This window comes from Odocoileus virginianus, chromosome 12 (assembly GCF_023699985.2).
Source record: "Odocoileus virginianus isolate 20LAN1187 ecotype Illinois chromosome 12, Ovbor_1.2, whole genome shotgun sequence".
NCBI classification, from domain to species: domain Eukaryota; kingdom Metazoa; phylum Chordata; class Mammalia; order Artiodactyla; family Cervidae; genus Odocoileus; species Odocoileus virginianus.
This window is the reverse complement of record NC_069685.1, coordinates 3,063,474-3,080,433: the sequence shown is the minus strand read 5'-3', so window position 1 is coordinate 3,080,433 and position 16,960 is coordinate 3,063,474. Positions and strand designations below refer to the sequence as shown.

The 16,960-nt window shown below is 40.4% G+C and overlaps 1 protein-coding gene across 1 annotated transcript in view; it reads right to left on the bottom strand.

Moving 5' to 3' along the window:
* DCHS2 (dachsous cadherin-related 2) overlaps positions 1-16,960 on the bottom strand; it is a 300,517-nt gene that overhangs the window by 137,774 nt on the left and 145,783 nt on the right. The window contains 1 exon segment of the mRNA XM_070474720.1: positions 13,594-13,825. Coding sequence (XP_070330821.1) covers positions 13,594-13,825 — 232 coding nt within the window.

Sequence of the window (16,960 nt, the reverse complement as noted above, 5' to 3'; positions counted from 1 at the left end):
GCTGGAGTCGATGTCACAGTCTTGAGCTGGAAGGCAGCCTAAAGGTACAATTCCTTCTTCCTGGGGGTACATCAGTCTTCTCTTTGAAGACCTTCAACTGATAAGATGAGGCCCACTCATATTATGGAACATTCTTTGCTTTACCCAATTACTGAGTTAAGTGTTAACAACATCTTAAAAACTCCTTCATAGCAACATGTAGACTGGTGTTTGATCAAAAACTAGGTACCATAGCCTAGCCAAGTTGACACATAAAATTAATAATTATCACAAGCATAAAATAAGACCAAGACAGATAGATAATTTACCTCTTACAAATCATCACTGAAAGAATTACTAAAGGGAACACTGTTTTGATACTAAATACACTGACCACCTCCTCCCTGAAAGCAAGTACTGCAAGAAATATAAAAATGCATCAAATATATCCTTTAAAATACAACAAAAAATTGGCAATAAAAACAGTAAAATATGAAGTGAGGCACCTAGAGTGACTACAGCATGATTCAGCTTTGACCTTCAGAGTTTTTACCAAATCCCAGTGTCCTTGAACTTTTATTTTAATGACTTTGTGGAACTCAGGAGGCAGAAGACAAGACCAGGGCCTTTGGGGATGACAGCAGGTTGGAGAGGAAGTGTTTCACAGGAGTTCCTCCAGTAAACTTAGATCCACAAAGCTTTCCATGTAAGAGGGAGCTATAAATAAACCCCTGCCTGCCGAGTGAAAACTAGCAACTTGAAACCTGGTGCTCTAAACAAAGGAGTAAAAATGTCCTTTGAGAATTCATAAACATAAGCCAACCTTCACAGTAGTTTTTAGCCTGAATTCACAATAAAGGATGATGTGAAAATTTTCAAGTCAAGAATATAGTTGAAAACAATATAGATTTATCCTTCCCTAGGGTGCTTAGCTTCTTGAGAAACCTGTATGCAGATCAGGAAGCAACAGTTAGAACTGGACATGGAACAACAGACTGGTTCCAAATAGGAAAAGGAGTACGTCAAGGCTGTATATTGTCACCCTGCTTATTTAACTTCTATGCAGAGTACATCATGAGAAACCCTGGGCTGGAGGAAGCACAAGCTGGAATCAAGATTGCTGGGAGAAATATCAATAACCTCAGATACGAAGATGACACCACCCTTATGGCAGAAAGTGAAGAAGACTAAGGAGCCTCTTGATGAAAGTGAAAGAAGAGTGAAAATGTTGGCTTAAAGCTCAACATTCAGAAAACTAAGATCATGGCATCTGGTCCCATCACTTCATGGCAAATAGATGGGGAAACAGAGGCTGACTTTTATTTTTTGGGGCTCCAAAATCACTGCAGATGGTGACTGCAGCCATGAAATAAAAGACGCCTACTCCTTGGAAGAAAAGTTATGACCAACCTAGGCAGCACATTAAAAAGCAGAGACATTACTTTGCCAACAAAGGTCCTTCTAGTCAAGGCTATGGTTTTTCCAGTGGTCATGTATGGATGTGAGAGTTGGACTATAAAGAAAGCTGAGCACTGAAGAATTGATGCTTTTGAACTGTGGTGTTGGAGAACTCTTGAGAGTCCCTTGGACTGCAAGGAGATCCAACCAGTCCTCCTAAAGGAGATCAGTCCTGGGTGTTCATTGGAAGGACTGATGCTGAAGCTGAAACTCCAACACTTTGGCCACCTGATGCGAAGAGCTGACTCAGTTGAAAAGACCCTGATTCTGGGAAAGACTGAGGGCAGGAGGAGAAGGGGACAACAGAGGATGAGATGGCTGATGGTATCACCGACTCGACGGTCATGAGTTTGAGTGAACTCTGGGTGTTGGTGATGGACAGGGAGGCCTGGCGTGCTGCGATTCATGGGGTTGCAAACATTCGGACATGCCTGAGCGACTGGACTGCACTGACATGCACTGAACTGAAGGTTCTTAGGCAAGGGAAACACAGATGCTTTTCAGAGGAACCCAACTTAATCCCTGGGGTTAAAAGAATTCTCTCAGATAAAGATTCAAGCCACAATAGAAAATCACACAACACATGAGGAAATATGTTAATATGAGTGAGACTCATTACTAACAGCAGAGTTGGACTGGGAAAGACTTCAAAATGGACAAAATGCTCTAGTTATGAGAGAGAAATTACCCAACCATATGCTGTTTATAAGAAACACAACTGAAACAAAAAGATACAGGCAGGATGTGTGTGAAAGACAGATGACTATATGTTGCCTCCACCTTCACGCCCCTTGCCTTTTACAGTCTATCTGATCCATGCCAGCCCCTTGGTCTTGGACCAGAACCCCTAGCTGTGGTTATGCTATAATCTTATTTTTGCCTTTGCTAACAATTTCAGGGATTTGATCCACAGTCCTTCCTACTGCTTAGAGTTCTAAGCATTTCTCTGGCTTCATACTAGGCTCTTCTTATAGTCTCTGAAAGATCTCAAAGGGTGTCCTGGGCCACCTGCATCAAAATCATCTAGATTACTTGTAAAAAAAAAAAAAAGAAAAGATTTTCAGGCTCTTACCTAGATATCCTGATGTCTATAAAGATTATTAAAGTTAAAAGATGCTTGCTCCTTGCAAGGAAAGCTATGACAAACCTAGACAGGATATTAAAAAGTAAAGTGATTACTTTGCTGACAAAAATCCATAGTCAAAGTTATGGTTTTTCCAGTAGTCATGTACAGATGTGAGAGTTGGACCATAAAGAAGGCTGAGTGCTAAAGAATTGATGCTTTCAAATTGTGGTGCTAAAGAAAACTCTTGAGGGTCCCTTGGACAGCAAAGAGACCAAACCAGTCAATCCTAAAGGAAATCAACCCTGAATATTCACTGAAGGACTGATGCTGAAGCTCCAATACTATGGCCACCTGATGACTCAATGGAAAAGACTGAGACACCGGAAAAGATTGAAGGCAAAAGGAGAAGAGGGTGGCAGAGGATTAGACAGAGAGTATCACCGACTCAAAGGACATGAATCAGAGCAAGCTCAGGGAGATGGTGAGGGACAGGGAAGCGTGGCTGCCACAGTCCATGGGCTTGCAGAGACATGACTCAGTGACTAAAAAACAGCAAAAAAGAAATATTATAGAAGTGGGAAAGGATGCTGGAATTGAATTTCTAAAGATCTCTACCAGTAATTCTCATGTGTTCTAAAGTTTGAAGGCCACAGCTATCTATTATTTCCATCAAAATATTCATGTGTTTCATGACTTCAAGAGTTACTTTGCTGTAGTATCTCCCCATGTCCTCTCACCTGAATTAAGTTCTAAACCTCCTTCTAGGTGGCACTTCCCCTGGGGTATTTGTCAATTTGACATCAGTTGGACCATCTATCATTCAGTTAAAACTAAAGAATTGTACATGAGTTATCCTCTTTCATTAATAAATCAAATTAATCACCATCTCTATATCATTTTCCTCTCAAAATATTCTCAGATTAGTTCCTTTCTATTTTTATTACTATCTCCCCTCAGTACAAATTTTATTATGCTATCCCTGGATAACAATAGTAGCATGTTATTATTACATATATCTTACATATGTAGATATTACACATTTACCTATTATTACATATTGTATACTATTACATATTACATAATAATTACATATTACTACATATTTTCTGTTAATTAATATATATATTCCTTGTTCAAATTATCTGGTCCTTAATCCAACCAGCACACTATTTCCAGGGAAATTTTTCTTAAATATCACCATGATACACTGATGCTCAAAACCCTTATCTTGTGTATTTCCTATATTCAAACTTTTTTGTCATGATTTAAAATTCCTTTGTTAAACCACACCCACTCAGTGTAGCCCTGGATCATCATGAAGCCCATCTCTCCACCTCAGACACCACCATCTCATGTTGTCATAAATATATGTAACAAGTATGATAGCAAAGCACAGTTCATGGGATGCAACCACAGAATGCTTTTATTCTTTTCTGTTTTAATTTATTTTGTATGGCTAACTATTCTTCTCCTGACCCAATGTGAAAATTCAGGAAGCTCCTGCCACCTCCACAATCACTAGCAACCAATTAAAATCCTTTTTGTTACATTAAGTCACAGAACAGTCTCAATGTAATACATAGAGTATAAATGCCCATAGAATAATCAAAATTCTAAGGTTGAGTCCAGGTGGGGAAAAGAACCTGACAAGGAACGGGTATATGCGTGAGTGCGTGACTCGGCTGTACCTGGAGCTAACACAACACTGTAAGTCAACCACGTGGCTTCCCCATTGGTTCAGTGGTAATGAATCTGCCTGTCGATGCAGGAGACACGCGTTCAGCCCCTGGAGGAGGGAATGGATACCCATCCAGTATGCTGGACTGGAGAAGCCACAGACAGAGGAGCCCGGCAGACTACAGTCCATAGGGCCGCAAAAGCATCGGACATGCCAGCGACTAGACAACAACATAAATGAGCTACGGAAGTGAAAGTCTTAGTTGTCCGACTCTTTGCAACCCCCTGGACTGTGGCCCTCTAGGCCCCGCTGTCCATGGAACTCTCCAGGCAAGAATACTGGGGTGGGATGCCATTCCCTTCTCAGGGATCTTCCTGACTCAGGGATTGAACTCAGGTCTCCCACATTGCAGGCAAATTCTTTACCATCTGAACCACCAGGGATTATCAGTTATACTCCAATAAAATTAAAGATAAACAAACCTGCAGTTTCCCAGGTTGTAATTTAAGGGGAAAAAAAAAGTTTAGGTAAGGCAGGTGCTACAGGTCAGAAGTTGTTAGCTTCTTTCTTTCCTCACCTAACTCTCCTCTTCCTCATCTTGCTAACGTGAGTTTCTGAAGCATCTAGGTGCATCTAGGGGAAGGAGGGGATAGGAGAGCAGCAAGAGCATTCTCACTGGACCGGCGCCAACGTGAGGTTGGAGTGTCAGTTCTCTCCTGCCCGGGCGACTGTTTAAAAACCACTTTCCATCACTAGTGCTTTCATGGCTTCTGCAGGGAAAGCTTCCATCTTATTTTTTTTTTCCATTTATTTTTATTAGTTGGAGGCTAATTACTTTACAACATTGCAGTGGTTTTTGTCATACATTGAAATGAATTAGCCATGGATTTACATGTATTCCCCATCCCGGTCCCCCCTCCCACCTCCCTCTCCACCCGATCCCTCTGGGTCTTCCCAGTGCACCAGGCCCGAGCACTTGTCTCATGCATCCAACCTGGAGCTTCCATCTAATCCGAGGCTGCCATAATAGACACGACCACGTCCCTCTGCAGACGCACTGCTTCCTCATCTCCTGGAAAGCGGGCACGGCTCAGACCGCTAGCCCCGGCCCCCGCCGGCAGGGCTGAACCCCGGCCCAGCTGTCTCCACCGCAGAGCCCGTCCCAGGAGACGCCAGTAAGCACTCTCAGCCCCACCGGGGGAATCCCTCCTTTATTCCACTATCATTCCAGCCCTAGACTGTTCAGGTGAGAGGCACGCCTGATTGTATCTGAGATGTATGTTTTAAAATATGCTGAACCAGAGGGTAACCAGCGAGCCCAGTAAAGTAGGAGAAAGGTGACGTTGGCGCCCATCCAGATCAGGCCGTAGGAGGACAGCGAGGGCAGGCTTCAGGCGCTTCCCCGCTGGCGGGCAGCAGGGCAGTGCAGGGCGCAGCGAGTCAGCAGGCCTCCACCGCTTGTTCCACCGGCAAGGACATCCTCGTGATGGAGAAGACCCGTCAGGCTATTTCAATCTGGTCCCACTGCCTATTAACACTGTGGCATTCCCTTCTTTAGAAACCAGTGCTGTTTGCAGTTTCCCAGGTTGATCTGACTTTCTCCACACTGTGCCTGAGTGCAGAGCCTCAAGAGCTCCATTCCTGCGACAGTCAGTTCTCACTCTGACCTGACAACGGGCATTCGGTCCGAGGCAGCAGCACAAAGAACTCGCCTAACATAAGCCTGAAGACAAAATAATTCAAGTATGGAACACCATCTGGTAAAACTAAGAAGCCAGAGAGTTTGAGCTTCTTCTGGTCAAACACTACCCTACCAGGTGTGGCCTCAATATATGACATTCAGGATGAAATTATTAACTCTCTGGTTTTCTTCTACATGTGTTTTCTTTCTTTATTTCCACATATGTTTCCATAGATTGTTGTACTGTGGTGTGTACTATCTATTTCATTTCCAGTATTAAACTTTAGAAATTAATGTACTTTCACAACATGATTTTTTACATTTATTTATTGAGACATAATTGACCATATATATTGTATTAGCTTTAGATGTACAAATTCGTGATTTGATGTGTGTGTGTGTATATACACACATTGCATATATGTATATGAAATGCATATACATATATGCATTGTGAAATGATTATAAGGATTATCAGCAACCATCACATACATATTTACATTAATAAACTTTTTTCTTGTGATAAGAACTTTTAGGATCTACTCTCTTAGCAATTGTCAAATATGCAATATAATGTTAACTACAGTCACCATGCTGTACGTTACAGCCCCAGAATTTATTTATCTTATAAATTTAAGTTCGTACCTTTGGACCCCTTTCACCTGCCCCACCCCTCCCTTCTCTGGCACCCACCAATATCATCCCTGTGTATTATAAGGACTATTATTGTCAGTTCAATTGGACTACAAGCTTTTTTGTGGCAACAATTCCATCTCAGTCTCTCTTTTTTATTTGACAACCACATACTTTGTCCCATCTACCTCCCATTACTGAGCTAGTAACCGGAAAGGGAGCCAGAAACAGAACAGACAGTGTTGGTGGGGCACAGACAAGCAAATATTCACAAAACGTGCAATTATAATGTAAAGAGAAGCTGTGCTAGAATATCAGCAGGGTACCTGTTTTAACGTGCTTGGGAGGAGAGCGTCAGAAAAACGCCTCCATGAAAAGGTGACCTATAACGTGAGCTCTGAAGGATGAGTTAGGCCACTAGCTAGGTGAGGAGGCGCGTGTGGGGACAGAAGAGGAGAGAGCCGTCCAGTGTTCTGGGCAGAAGGAAGAACATGTGACGCGCCCAAGGAGGCAAGCACGAGCGCTCAGGGAAAGCAGGTGAAGGAGCAAGGAGGAGGAGGAGGAGAAAAAATGGCAGCTGGTGTAAGCAATGAGCACAAAGATCAGGAGAATTCTTGGAGCTGAGGCCACAGGGAAGGCAGGGCAGGTCATGAAGAGCCTGGGAGACCGTAACAAGGGTTGGCTTTTGGCCAAAGAGCCATGGGAAGTCACTGAAAGATTTAGGCAGGGGAGTGAGATAACCAAATCTGTCCTTCTATATTTGGACAAGGTCCATTTTGTGACTATATGTATATATATATATATATACAAATTTTACTAGGCTTCTTCTGAGCCAGTCACTACTTTTTAGGCTTTCAATGCCGACTTGGGTAGTGAAACAATTTCTTCTAGAGACCAGGAAGAAGCTATAAGTTTCTCTGAGTGAACAGTCATCACTTAGAAGAGGTGAGTGTTAAGATTAAATTTGTCCTTCTATATGTTGAATATTTCAAAATATTCACTTTTAAAAATATTCAGGTATAAAGAGGAGCTAGAAAACTCATTTACTTGAACTCAACATTCAACTAAGAGCTGAGGGGCCAGAAAATGTAGCTCTATAATATATATATGTATTAATTATATAATATATATTACATTATTTATATAATATATATATATATAGGGGTATACAGAATGTATATATATGGCTTCCCTGGTGACTCAGATGGTAAGGAATCTGCCTGCAATGCAGAAGACCCAGGTTCAATCCCTGGGTCAAGAAGATTCCCCTGGAGAAGGGAATGGCTACCCACTCCAGTATTCTTGCCTGGAGAATTCCATGGACAGAGGAGTCTGGAGGGCTACAGTCCATGGGATTGCATATTTACATATAATAAATAATAAAATAGTAAGTAATGTCAATAGCTCTCTTTACCTACATATTTGCCAGCTTAAAATTTATGACATCATATTTTAACACTTTAAAGTACAGTGATTATACAGCTCTTTTTTTCATGACACAAAAATTATTAATTACTATTTTGGGGATCAATTTTAACTTTAAAAAATAGATACTGATTCATTTATAGAGCACTAGTCATTTTACGTTTTAATTGCTGAGTGCTTAGATTTATACATACTAATTATAATCTGTAATATTATTTGTTTATGCTCTTGTCATTTAAATAGGGGAAACTGCTGGGATTAATTTTTTTAATTGATAGACTAATAAAAGGACTTAAAGATTTCTATTAAATAAAATCTAATAAACAGAATCATGTTTTCCTACTAATTAAGCAATACTTATATTTAGAATCAAACCTCCTGGAAAAGATGGCATACTCTTTGTCAAAGTGGTACTTAGTAGTTAGACAATAATCTGTGGGTCATTATTAAAACTGTAAGCTATGGGATAGTTATGAACAAAAACAAGCACAAAATCCTGACCATCACCAAACATGTAGTCTATAAATGTAATTTTCTCAAAAACAGAGATGGCTCAAAAACTATAAGATATCAATATCAATTTCTTATTGATATAAAGTCACAATGGGAGACTGTTTTTATATCTTATCTACTTGAATCAATGTAATGTGTATTTATCTTAGCTTTGTCTTTAGGTTTTTTTTTCTGTGTTTCAAAACCATAATCATGGAAAGAGCTTCAAAATGGAAATTTGAGAAGTCAAAATGTGTCAGGTTTACTACTATTGCCTTGAGCAAATCACTAAGACTCTTAGGGTCTCCAGTCTCTTAATTTGTGGATGGGCATAAAAACTGCCTTGCTTATCTCATATGCTAATGGAAAGCTCAAATGAGCAATATATGGAAGAGATGTCAAAAAGCATTGTCTGATACAGAGCAGTACCACAGCAGATCACAGGTCCAGGACGGAGCTCAAGCCCAGTTATGCCACGGACCAGCTGTGTGCCTCTAGGGAAGTCACCGCATTTCTTCCTGCCTCAGTTTCTTCCTCACTGAAGGAGGGAGCTGCACCGTAAGGTTCCTTCCCTCTCCAAGTCTGTGATCTTTAACTGGAAAAACTGATGAGAAAACTTTCTACATGCTTCTGTTTCCCATGAAAGTGATATACGCTGATTAGGTGCTTGTGATTCATTTTAGTCTCTGTCTTGCAAATGAAAGAAAGTCAGCTTGGTTTTTATTTTGGCAAGAGCAGACTCACATGCTTTAGAAATAAGGTGTGGTATTAATTTGTTAACTATATATCAGAACACTCTGATTGTAGGAAGGTGACAATCATGTAGAGTTATGAGAATCATTACTAGGTATGAAATCTGAGCATAAAACTAGCACTAGAAAAGAATCTGCCCTTGAAATAAAGGAAAGCTGTCCCGGTGCTCCATTGCTATTCATTTCTGTTTCAATGCGCACGCCCTACCCAAAGAGGGTGATCACAACTAACCCAGGAGGCAGTGCGGGCCTCGTTTGGCTGTTTAACTCCCTCGGTTGCCCTTTTAATTACTTGTCCTTCTGTAGTGTTAAATTTGGATTTGTGTACACCACTACTAAACCCAGAACAGACAATAGGTGAAACGATGAGAGCTTTTGTTGTCAGATCTATGAGACTGAGTAGGAATCTTTATCTGTCTTGTTCACTGATGTATTCCAAACACTGAGAACTGTGCTTAGTTCATAACAGGCATTGAAACAATATCTGTGGAAACAATGAACTTGCTTCCATTTTCTGTCTTTCTTTTCAGAACTTTTGACTTCTTCTTATACCATTAGCATAAAAAGAGATAAATCACAGAAACGTAACCATGGGTAGCCCTAGCAAAAGAGATAACTGGGCAACAATAAAGTTCTCACACAAATGCTTGAAATCTGCCACCTTAAAATAATCTGAGTTATAAGGAATGCTTGTTGCAGAGTAAAATCACTAAATAAATAGAATCAACACAAAAGCTAAAAATTGTTCTTTTTACATTATTAAAAAGACTACTTCGGACAATGCAGGAAAAAAATCGACCAATAGTTCATAAAACAGGATGAAAAATACATGAAAAAGGGCTATTAATAAGTAAGTTTCTTGTGTTTCCTCCTTTTAAAACTCAAAACAGTGTGGTCTGCCTTGTACCCACATCAAAGGAAACCAGTAACTAAGAATAAGAGAAATGAAGGCTCAAGTCAATCTTTCTCCTGGTGCTGAGACACATTCTAAAAAAATGTTCTTTGAACCAACAACACACTTAGAGAAGCAGAAACAGAACAGGAAGATAAACACACAAGAGGAAACAATAGGACGTCGCCACACCCCCTTCTCTAAAACATGTTTCTTCCCAGCTAAACACGGTAAGTCCAAGAACTCTATTTTTAATGCATGAGTCCTGGTTATGGCACAAACAGATAATGGAAAATCTCTTGTCTTCAGGAAAACTGGAGCCTATATAAGCTTATAAAATAGTATATCTGATATAGGAAGCCTCAAAATGAAAGCACAAAGGAACCAGTGAGTAAATGAATTAATGTCTCTAAGAGAGAATTTCAGAGTATTTCAGGAAGAAGTGACAATGTATAGATCAGTTATCAATTCTCAGTCTTCTCCTCTGCTATACATATGTACAACCACATGCATGTGTGTGTACTTAATTTATATAACTAGAAAAGAGCTGGCATAGTTATACTGCAGAGGGAATTTGAGAGAGTTCCGGAGAAAAGTGGGGTAGGCCCTCAGATCCTGGGATTCTGCAATGGGGAAAGAGGATTTTAAATGAAGGTATGCTCTGTTATCAATGACACTGCTCTGCAATTTCTTAAGAGGCTGTAATAAGAATTTAAATCATTTTTCAATTATTTCTAATGTCATTTATTCATTTACTCCATACATATTTACTGATAGAGGCAATTTCTTGAGACCGTGTTTCTACTGGCAGGCTCTGTAGAGACAGGCCTTTAAAATGGAAGCAAGAAAGTCCAGCCTTTTACAGGTTCAACAAAGACACAGATCGAGGAGATGAAAACCATATTCCAGTACAGCTCCTTGTTCCATTCTTTGAGAACATCAGCATTTAAACTGGTTTTTATGGCAGGGCCTGGAGGCCTAACTATTATGTACAAAATAGAAAATGTGTCTGTAGTTGTATTCAACCAACAGATGAACTGGAACTCAGCTGTTCAAATTGGAGGCTACCTGTTCACCAGGCAACTTCGTTCCACAATTAGTCATGATGCTGATTCATTCTCTCCTAAAGGTTACAGTAAACCAATAGCAGGTCCCACGAATTTCTCGAGTTGCGATTAGGTGCAAACACATTCTCAGCCCTGTCAGACTGAGAATGTCTTCATCCTAAATTCACCAGCATCCAAATGCCAACAATAATATCCCTAGGCCCCTTCCATTACAAAGTTGGTCTTTGCTTTAAAAAAACACCAAGACACTCCCTTAGATAATAACCACTTAAAGTGTTCTCCCTGATTAACAATGGCATTTGTCTAGTGCCCGTGCCAGGAGTGGAAGTCTGTGGCTGTCGAAGCCAGCACAACAACAGAAATATCTCCTGAAAACACAATACAGTACAGATCATTCTTCAAGATTGTCCAGGGGAAACTAGAGGATGAGTGTGTTGATATCTTTTAAAACAATCTGTTAAATGCTTTTAGATCATGTGTCCTGATTACTGGCTAACCTATATATTTTTGGCAATGTTAGTGCCCTGGAGGGCCTGACAATTTGACAAGTAGTTAAGGTCCTCAGTATAGATGAATTTTGAAAAAGTCAAGATAAGCAGAGACTAATTTCCTAAAAAAGTATTTTTGTCTGATCTTTGAAATGCTAAAGGGACCATGTCAGTGGATTATCTTGAGTAAGGAAAGTTTTGTCTTATAAAGACTGCCATTGTAAACAACTAATCCCCTGGTCAGTCATACACACTAGAAGTACACTTTCCAGGAAAGATGCAGTAACTCTTTAGCTAATGGGGCTAGTTAAGAGGGAAGACCAGCTTGGTAGATCAGATTCCCTGTCTTAGTTATCGTTTGCTGCTAATGAATACAGTCATTACAAAGGGTGTTGTAAAGATCCAGTATGACATGTGCAGAAAAACCCAATGTAGCACCTCATATCAGTATTAGCGTCACAATAGAAACACATTTCACCCATGCTCAGAGAAAGTGTTTCAAAAAAAAAATGAAATCTAGAGATGTCTGCATCCCCACATGTTCTGAAGCACTATTCACAATCACCAAGTTGTAGACACAACTTAATGTCTATCAACAGATGGATGGATAAACAAGATGTGGCATGTACATACAATGTAATATTACTCAGCCTTGAAAAAAGAAGGAATTTCTGAAACATAGGAAAATATGGACAAACCTGGAGGACATAAAGTTAAGCAAAATAAGCCATCCATAGAAGGACAGTTATTACATATTTCACTCTATGAAGTATCCAAAACAGTCAAGTTCATCAAATCAAAGAGTGGAAAGATGGTTGCCAGGAATCAGTGAAGAAGAGAAATGGAAGGTGCTAATGAAGGAGCATAAGGTTTCAGTGAAACAAGATGAGTAAACCCTAGAGATCTCCTATGTAACATTGTACCTCTGGTCAATGATAATGTTGCTATTCAGTCTCTAAGTCATGTCTGACTCTTTGTGACCCCATGGACTGTAGCCTGCCAGGCTCCTCTGTCCATGAGATTTCCCAGGCAATAAAACTGGGATGAGTCACCATTTCCTTCTCCAGGGGATCTTCCTAGATCTGGTAGGAACCCACATCTCCTGTACTGGCAGGCAGATTCTTTACCACTGAACCATCAGGGAAGTCAAAGGATAATGTACTGTACACTGAAAAATGGAAGATTTCAGGTTAAGTGTCCTTATTACAATAAATAAAATAAAAAATTTTTAAAGAAGAAATACAACAGAAAAAATTTTTTTGAAGTCTCATTATTAGGACCAGAATATCTGCAATATCTCTATAGGATTATAATGTAATATTATACACCTAAAATTTTATATTTTCTTATAACCAAACACTACAAACATTTCTGTTAACAACAAACCAATAGGGAAGGGAGGTAACCTCTTAAATAGTGATTACTTCTGAAAGATTCAGTTTACCCACTGGATTTCTTCAGCAGATACACAATTACCACATAAGAGACCTAAAAGGATTTTTAGGTATCATTTCAGAAGCAATGAGACTAAGACCTGAAGAGATTAAGGGAATGCCAGACATAGCACCAGAAAGGCATTTCTTTGGATGTCAGTACAATGCTTTTTGCATGATTAGGGTTATTCATACATTGAAAGGATGCAAGTTATCCTTAGATGATCATACAAATAGGGGACATTTGCAAAATAAATACTACTAACCAGTATCTTTTATAATTTACCACTTTTAATCCTCACAGAAACTTTGCAACATAGGAACTACTAGTGCTCCTAAGGTAAGGAGTCAGGCCACTGAAGGCCATAAGACCAGGAAGAGGCAGAGCTGAGGCTCAGATCCAGTCCCAGCCTAACAGCAAATCCTGGCTCTTCTCAACTTGCCTTCCGGAAGGTGACGTGAGTTCTGCAACACCCCTGCCAAGGAAAAAATCATTTCAACTCATTTTCTGGTTCTTACGCAGAAGCTATTGATTCCAAGCTCACATACCTGAGGTGGGGTCGATGGTGAAATAGGATGACAGGTCTCCGGGGACGAGCTCATAGGCCACTGTTCCATACAGCCCGGAATCCCTGTCTGTGGCAAGAACATTGATGACTTCGGTGCCCAGGTGCGCCTGGCCACTAAGGCTCGTCACATAGGTTAATGGGTGAAACACAGGTTCATTATCATTTACATCCTCCAGCTCCACACGAACAAAAGCTTGGGCACTGAGTCCACCCTGTTGGATGGATGAGAAGTGATTACAAATGGGTCTCACGTGAACACTGGGATGCAGCATAAGTGAGAAGGATCCTAGAAAAGACTTCTGAAACAACAAAAAGTATGTGTGTGTGTATTCATTTTACTTTTAACATATATATATGTGTGTGTGTGTGTGTGTGCATTTTACTTTTAAACTTGAGCTATGAGTTCATGTGAATAGCATAATATCTGTACTCCAATACTGATTCTTAAATTAGAATTAGATTACCACACATGTATTTAGGTATGGCTGAATCTCTTCAATGCTCACCTGAAACTATTACATTGTTAATTAGCTATACCTCAATATAAGAGAAAACGTTTAAATAAATAAATAAAAGGAAAAAACTCCTAGGAGGTAATAATTTCAGAGTGGAGGCCAAAGAGGCCTTACTTAAGATTTCCTTAAATAAGGAAATCTCTCCTGACGTCCAAAGAGGAAAAAAAAAAATCAAATCACTGTCAATGCCCGGATAACCTCTAACTGCTGAGGAGAAGAGATAAGGGAGTACTGGAAGGAGGTGCAATTTCAAAAAAGGCAACTGGGGGGAAAGCACCACTAAGAAGGTGCAATCTGAGTAAAGATGGACCCACAGGAGGGACCAGCCCTGCTATTCGGAGGAAAAGCATAACAGAGATGAGACCACATGCGACGGCCCTGAGACAGGAGTGCAGCGCATCCCGAGCCTGATCAGAATAGCAAGGAGACCAGTGGGTGATATCAGAGGGGCGGGGAGCGTCACAGCGGGTTCTGTGGGCCTCTGAGAGGACCGTGTCTCTGACACATCTGAGTGCTGTAAGCAGGGTAGTAGCTTGATTTGCCCCCTGAAAGGCAGCAAGGCTGGAAGGAGGGAGGGAATCCAGGTAGGAGCCAGAAGAATCATCAAGTCCAGGATCGCAGGTGACAGTGAAGCTGCTTTTCCTGCAAACTTAGCTCCAGGCTCATTTTGAGATTTAAAATTTTCCACCTATTAGAAAAGAAATCGAGTGCCTCAAATAGTGCGAGATGGATCACATACTGACTTTTTGTGTGTGCTCCCTTCATCTAAAAACAAGGAGCAGGAAAGAGCACAATAGAAGGAAATAATCCCTGCAATTTTTAGTTTTCTAAACGAAAACATATGCTCCTACTTCAAAGCACCATTTTCCATTTCTATCCGGCATACTTTGACACTTTCATCTTAGGCAAGAGTCCTTGGTAAGTCACAGCAGGGTTTTCTACTCCACTTAGCCTCTTCTCTCTCTCCTTTGTCCCGGTCTCTCTCCCCCACTGTGGCAGGAGGCACTGAGCAAAAAGGAAAATCAAAGGCAGTGAAGAAGCAGCTTTGGCAAGGACAAAGGGAGGCTGCGGTTGTGGACTCTGGAGGGAACATGTGCTGAGCATGAGGGAGGGCGCAAGAGAGAGCATCATTTACTATTTTTGGGGTGACGTTTTGACTGTGAATTCAGAAATGGTTCTCATGCTCTGAGAGCCCATGAATACCCAACACTGAGGACTGAAAAAGATCAGGGAAAGAATAAAAAATAGTGATCTTTCATGTTCTAAGTTGAATAAAGTGCCAGGGCTATGCTAGTTCTAAATGAATACAGTAGACACAATGAAAAAAAAATAAATTAACATAACAGCATATCAATACAATAAAAAAAAAGAAAAAAAGAAATGAACAGTAGAAATAAAAATGAGGTATGGCAAAAAACCATCACAACATTGTAAAGTAATTATTATCCAATTAAAATAAATTTTTAAAAATCAAAACAAAAACAGAAAAACATTGGCAGTACCATCTATTCTGTGTCCTTGACATTTAGACAGGTGCTGTGTCTTCAGCAAACTGAAGTAACCCGTGGGTCCCCAGGTGGAGTGGAGTGAGGGGCTGCAGATGGGAAAGTCTGCACCCCATCTCACAAAGCCCTGCTGGTTCTTCAAGCTGGATTCTTTCCCAGTTTTGCTTTCCCTTTATCTTCCCTTTCCTTGTCCTTTTAAATTTCTCCTCAAGATCAAGAAATCATTTAGGTTCGGGGGTGGGGAGATGCTAAGAAAGCAGGTAGGAGAAGAAATGAGAGTGGCGAACAAGTGAAGAAATGAGGCTCGCTCCACCTTAAGACCTTCGAGAACAAAGATGTTCATTGCTGGGCTGCCCATGAAGACTCTGGATCAGGCCACGCCACCCAAAACAAGCAAAATGTTAGACGGACAAATCTAACAACAAACTGTTGTTACAGTTAGGTGAATCTTCCTGCAGGAATGGTATTACTATAGATCTCAGTTTTCTTTTTTATGAATCCAATTTTTATCTATTAAATGTGTCAACAGGGGGCACTTTCCTGTCATAACAACCATTTGTGAATGAATGTTGAGTGTGCTTTACATATATTTTCTCCTTCAACTGTTATAATCTCACTTTCTAAAGACTTTTATGGGGTCCTCCATTTTTATAATAAGGAAACCAAAGCACAAAGAGGCTAAGTGACTTGTCCAAAGTAAGTGAGACTATAAACAGCAGATCTGTAACTGGAATGGAGATCCATCTGTCCCCAAAGCCCCCATGACTTGAGACTTTTAAAGTATTGCTATGGCATAACTTCGACCTTTCATGAAGGAATGTTTACAGACCATGCTACAGGCAATGCCAACCATGGATTTCGTCTCAGAGGAAAAAGGAAAACAGCGCCCCTGTTTACAAAGAATTAACATTTAGAGACAAGCGCTGTACAGCCTGTGACACAGTGGAACAATCTGGAGCCAAAGATGGGGATCTAATATCTGGCCCTGCCTGTCTCTGGGACCACAGCTTCGACAACACAAGATGGCCCAACTTTGAGCTGCCTCTTCCACAAAGCGGGGCTACCTGCTCACCTTGCAGCCCTGTTGTTGCAAGGAGTGATATGATATGTGTGAAAGCATTTATTATGGCTAACCACCACCAATTAGAAAAATTTACAGGCTCTTTATCCTAAATGCTTGGGAGCAGATGTATTTGTATCGAAATTTTGAATTTTTTAAGTTTCATAAAAGAAATATAGTGCATCCCAGTGAAGTCTGGAATGATGGCCCATAATCTGGGCTGCAAAGTGGACGAATAAACACATTTACAAGGATAAAAAAAAGCCT